Genomic DNA, 6,103 nt, shown 5'->3' with positions numbered 1-6,103 from the left:
TGTTCCAACATCCACATTTTACGTAGCGCACAAAGGAAATGCAATGCAAACACACTCACACAAAGAGAGAGAGAGAGAGAGAGATGGAGAGAGAGTGAGTCAGAGAGTGCTCCAGCCAGTGCTGTCCAAATAAATCTAACAGAATAAAAACGCAGCACGCCTAATTAAATACAAATACAAAATAAAGTTGAAAGTTAAAGAGCAGAGCAGAGCGCCCGTTCGATGCTCAGATTCTCCGGTTCCAGCATCCGGCGAAATCGTCAAATAAATGAGTGCGAAATGCAATTAACCTGCGCGTGCCCAGGATTCTGTTCGAGCAGCACGAGGACCATTTATTACGCCATTTATCGAACAACTTTCCGACTTTCGCTCACTCTTACCCAGTTGCTTCGCCTGCTCCTGCTCCTGCTCCTGCCCACCTCGTCTTATCGTTCGCCCATAAAATTGTAGCAAGTACAAATCTTCAATTAACACAAAGACACGACGGCCCCAAGTCCAGCTCCAGCTCCAAGTCGAATGGGCGCAGGCAAATGGAAATGGTAAAGCCCAAAAAACCAAAAAAAAAAGGTGATTCCTGCTGCTAATTGGAAACCGAGGGGCAAGGAAAACCAGCGAGAGAAAAAAAACCGAACCGGAAGTCTAGGGCAAAAATAAGAAGGGAAACGCAAAGAAAACAACGGTACTGCAATGGTCAGTCAGCGTCGAAATGATTGTCAATTTGAAGAATTAATGTAGAATGGGCCATAAAATGGGAATGACCTAGGCGAAAGGTCGATAGTGGCTGGAGAAGAGGAGAGAAGAGATGAGTGAGAGAGAGAGGAGAGATGAGAGCTGAGAGCTTAAAGAGCTAAACAGGGATATGACCTTCATGGGCATAGGTTATATCTGTCTCGCTCTCACTTCCACTCTCTCCTATCTCTCTATCTGTTTAGCCTGCCAAATTGATTTTCATATTCATTGGCCTAATAGGAGGGGGAGGGGGGGGGGGGTGTTGCAGGGGGACGACGGCGCTAAGGTTGAAGCTCATAAATTAAACATGCGGCACATAAACTAAAGTGAAAAATGCCAGCAGCATTATGGAAAGGGTGAACGGAGAGGGGGGGGGGGGGGGGGGGGGAGACAAGCTCACATTTAACTGTATATTTGAAATATTTTAAATATAAATTTCAATATTTAACTACGTCGCCGACAGGAAACGGTTGGCCCAAACGGACGCTGGGGCAAAAGGGATTCAGGAAGCGCCATGACAGCGGAAATGATCCATCGACCTTGTTGCCGTTGCCGTTGCCGTTGCTGCCAAACTGGCTCAACCCGCCCCGGCCACACGCCCCTGCAGCAATTTATTTGGGCATTGGCCAAACGAAAAAAAAAAACAAAATAAATGGGGGGTTTCAGAGTTGGAGCGAAAGGTTTGCCCAAACCACAAAACGTTGAAAATATTTGTATTTCCACTTATTTGCATTAATGCCATGAGTCGATCTGAAAGTTGATGTGTGCGTGTGTGCGTCTGTGTGTGTGCTGGGCAACCTGTGTGACCCACATGGGCCATAAACAAAATCCCAACAAATATAACAACAGCAAGAGCGCCAAAAATATTTATAAATCATAAGCAAAGATTACATTTTGGCATTACAAACTGCTTGAGCAAATATTTGCAGGGGCTTTAAGCCAGTTTTGAGTAAGCCAAGCAAAAACGTTAACTGAAATAACTGAAAATTGAACCTTCGAAAATTGACAGCAAATCAAAGGGCAAAAGTTGTTAGGGAAAATGATTTGGATTTTTCAAATGATTTTCAACACTCATTCTAAATCGAAATATTGGGCTATACATCTACAAAAAAACAAAAAAAAAAAAAACAAAAATACAAAAATAAAAAAAAAATAAGAAAAAATAGAACGACAAATCGAAAAAAGTTGAAAAATTCTGCACAAATGTCCCGAAAATGTATTTCTAGTAATTGAGCTCATTTCACAACTAGCCAAGAGAGGAACTGAAGTCGATTCGACTCTTCGAGTGTATAGCTAATTGAAAATATGCAAATCAAGGAACTGGCATTGGATATAGAGAATACGGCGATACCGAAGCACGGAAGACAGGAGACGAGTTGGTCCGACTATGTTGAGTGCAGCAAGTACTTCAGCGGATTCAAAGGTCGCAGCCAGTCGACGCCCTGTATGCCGATAAGGAAGCGAGAGAGAGAAGCGTCTACCACGTCCACTCCGGCCGTTCCCAATCTGAGCTTGGCCTGGCAATTGGCCTGCAGTCCGGCCACCGAAGCCGTCAAGCGAATGGCCCACAGCGGCGAGCTGGCGCCCGGCAAGGCGGACGCTGACAAGCCGCAGGCCGATCCGAGGCCAAAGAAGCTGAGGCAGTCGAGCATGAGCCCAAATTTAAAGGATGCGCCCAAAATTCTGGTCGTGAATGCGAACCTGTTGCGCGACTATTGGAGCCAGAAGTCGGGTGATGCGCGCAGCGATGAGCGGAAGCGAGCGTCGGAGGAGCTCGACAAGGAGGCCACGCCGCCCAAGAAGACGGAGCTGAAGATCAAGAATCCCTACGTTGTGCCGCTCTGCTACCGGCCCACCCGCATCATGGGCCCCAAATTCAGTCTGGAGCGGCAGCAGCAGCTGCAGCAGCAGCAACAGCAGCAGCAGCAGCAGCAACTCATGCAACAGCAGCAGCATCAGCTGCAGCTCCGCAGCCGCTACTCCAAGCCCCTGCAGCATGTGGCACGACTCGCCCAGTACCAGATCGAACATTGCCCCAAATATGCTGTGCCCCGGGAGTCCCTCTACAGCAATCCCAAGCGGGGCAGTCGCTACTGCGGCAACTTCTACTACAACTAGGCGGCCTTCAGAGGCGACATCTGGAGCCACGGACCTGGTTGCTGCCGTTGGCTGTGTGGTTGCTGCTGTGCAGCTAGCTGTTAAATATTTCCTGCCGTCTCGATATATTTTTATTTGTTACATATCATAATCTAATATAATGTTTGCGATAGTTTTGGTAATTATTTAACGGCTAGCTGTTTTACTATGTAGAAAAGGGAGAGGGGGTATGAAAAGCAAAATACAGTCGAGTCTCAATAATTCCAAATTCGATTTACACAGATATTCAAATTTTGAGATTTATCGATAACGAATCTTTTAAGGGAACCGAATTTTTATCGATTTATCGCGATTTTCGATTTATAAATTATCGAGACTGAGCTGTATTAGATATGCAAAAATTATTAAAAATAATAATATATATTTAATAATTATTAAATATATAATTCAATAAATGTAAGTCAAATCTAATCAGATCAAAGTCGAAAATGAACTAGTTGAGACATTTGGAACTAGTTTTGATATATAATTATTATCATAGCGCAGTTTATTTATGCTTTGGGCCTGACAGGCAGCTGTTGCTGTTAATTGGACAACAACGGAAAGCAGATCTCCTTGTGCCGCCTCCTGCTGCTCCTGCTGCTCCTGCTATCTGCCCTTGAATGACCTGCGAAGGAAGTTTTTGGTTTTTTGGTTAATTTTTGGTTTGGTTTGGCTTGGCTTGGGGTTATTTTTAATATACTCGCACCTTCTTGGCCATAAAATGTAATGGCACGGGGCATGGGGCATGGGGCATGGGGCAGAGTGGCGGGGAATACAATTAAAATCGAAACGAACGAACGAACGAACAAACAAACAAACAAATAGCGAAACAAAGCAATGAAAACGAGCAAATAATGAAGTGGATAAAGTTTGCTCGAAAAGACGCAGACGTGGAAAACCAAACTGAATCAACAGAAAGAAGAAGGAGCAGTAGGAGCAGCAGCAGGAGTAGAAACAGCAACAGCAACAGCACTAGACTAGCTAGACAACAAAAAGGAGGCGGGGCTGGTCTGGAATTTTGAGTGAAATTCAAGGTATTGCCAAATCGAAGCAAAGAAAACAGAGAGAGAGAGAAAACAAAAAAAAGGTTGCGAGCAGAACAACATGGCGAAACTTTTGTAATTACAATAAAATTTTCACAAATAACTTTCAATTGTTTGCGTGCGCGTGTAACTGTGTCTATGAGATGATTGTGTGTGTGTGTGCGTGTGTATGTGTGTGTGTGTGTGTTACTGTGGCACCTTGAAAATAGGCCACGCATTTAGAAAGTGCCACCAAATGCGTATCGAAAGCCATGCGTTTATTTCGTATGCCAAATTGCTGAGCAGCAAAAGGAGGTAAACGAATAGAGAATAGAAGAGAGAGAGAGAGAGAGGGTGAGAGAGAGGCCTGCTCGACTAGCAGCTACCTTGTAACTAGAAGTGGGTGTGCTTCCATAGATACTCATATAAAAATACTTAATATCTTAGCAATTTAACATTATTATTATTATTATTAATATTAGTATGATCGCATATTTCCTAAACTGAAAAAAACCTGAAAGCACAAATTAAGTTGCATTAAGTGAGGTTAGAGAGAATGTAGAAGAGACGACCCTGATTTATTTATGTTTAACTGTTTTATATAGTGGAATCGTAAAGTAGATCAAGGGGATCATCGTTATACCCGGAAGACGCTAAAACCGTATAGTTGGCTCATAAAAGTTTGTCCGGTCCACGGAGTCGTTCTAACCGGACTTTACTGTATTTCTATATGATAGGTATTTTTATGGACTATTTTATTATAATATAAATTAAATTTATAATGAAATTTGAATTTGAAATTTCGATTTAATATAATTTTAGTATTGTTATATGTATAAGATAGGTATTATTTGCGGATCATCTTATTATATCTTTATTTCTTTCATTCTGAGTTTCCTGAAATAAATTAGAAAATTTTATTGAAATAGTAAGAGCTTTAATTACTAAATAAAGTCAAATAAACTCAAAAATGTTTCTTTTTGTGGGCATCACATTTTTTATACCAAAATACTAATAGTATTTACATCTATATCAAGTCGAAGTCCTCAGTTTATAAAAACTGCAGAGCTTTTGCAGCTTGATCAGTTCTTAATGAGTTATATGTATTATGAAAAAGTAACCTTCATATAGTATATATATTCAACTTGTCATACCAATCTCTTGAACTTGACCTACGCCTATGTGGCATTCACTTCTAAAACATTTGATTTCGTTTACAGCTAGTTGAGTTCCCTTGGGTACAGGGTATCTATCAAATGAAAAGAAAACACTGAGCAAATTGTGTGTGATAGTATAAAGTGTGAGCAAATTAGAAATTGTAATTTCAAAATAAAGAAGTGCATGAGGGGAGAAGCGAACAAATAAGAAGAAGAATAAGAAGAAGAAGAAGTTACTTCAAGTAAAACAATTCATAGAATTGGACTTAAAGCTTGGACCAAACATTAGGCCAAAGTTTGGGGAATATTGTTTGCAAATGAATCTTAAGTTTTGCACAACAAGTGTGAGACTGTGTGCGTGTGTGTGTGTGATGGTTCATTTTACCGCACAAATATTTGTTGTTGTGTCTGTGGAAATATTTGCATTTAATTTCATAAAAGTGTCGACAGCAACTCGACAGCCAAGCAGGCTTTTAGCATAGTTTGCCTTAAAAATTGTTGCAATACGAGATGCATAGTGAAGCAATGGGAGTGGCGAGGCGGGGGGTGGGGCAGCAGGTGAAGTTGAAGTTGTCCTTTGAGCTGGTAATGCACGAAAGACAAACAGAAAAACACATGGCCAAGAGCGCTGGGGTCGTGTGTGTGTGGGCATGGTCTGAATCAACAACAATAAACAAATAATGCATACAATGGCGGCCTACTAAATAACAACAGCAACAGCAACAACAACTGGAGCTGAAGATAAAGCAGAAGTAAAAGAAGCCCTTGCAACCCCCAAACAAAAACAAAAACGAAAAGAAGAAAAAGAAAATCGAGTGACACGAAAAAAAAAAGAAGTAAATTCTCCCCCTCTCAATGACTCAATGGTTAACAAGGCACACATCAGCGTATGGCAAGGGGAGGGCTGTGGGCAGGGTGTGGGGCATTCTGGCTTAGAGGTGTGCGCTAAAGATAACGAATCTCTGCTGACGAAAAAAAAATACGAAAAATACGAAAAAAAAGTTGCGATTGATGTGCCGAATTGTGGCAGCCAGGCATGGATCAAAGCCAGCGGCT

The 6,103-nt window shown here is 41.9% G+C and overlaps 1 protein-coding gene across 1 annotated transcript; it reads left to right on the top strand.

Moving 5' to 3' along the window:
• Positions 1-1,741: 1,741 nt before the first annotated feature.
• Positions 1,742-3,008, top strand: LOC108616351 (uncharacterized). Its single transcript, XM_018011486.2, has one exon. The coding sequence runs from the start codon at positions 2,035-2,037 to the stop codon at positions 2,845-2,847; it is 813 nt and encodes a 270-aa protein (XP_017866975.1). The 5' UTR covers positions 1,742-2,034; the 3' UTR covers positions 2,848-3,008.
• Positions 3,009-6,103: the final 3,095 nt, after the last annotated feature.

This window comes from Drosophila arizonae, chromosome 5, assembly GCF_054131065.1.
Source record: "Drosophila arizonae isolate 15081-1271.41 chromosome 5, UAZ_ARI_1.0, whole genome shotgun sequence".
In the NCBI taxonomy this organism is placed as follows: Eukaryota; Metazoa; Arthropoda; class Insecta; order Diptera; family Drosophilidae; genus Drosophila; species Drosophila arizonae.
This window is presented reverse-complemented; position numbering and strand designations above follow the sequence as displayed.

What these genes read in the sequence shown, in the direction of transcription:
- LOC108616351 (XM_018011486.2), top strand. Translation starts at nt 2,035, where the DNA reads ATGCAAATCAAGGAACTGGCATTGGATATAGAGAATACGGCGATACCG.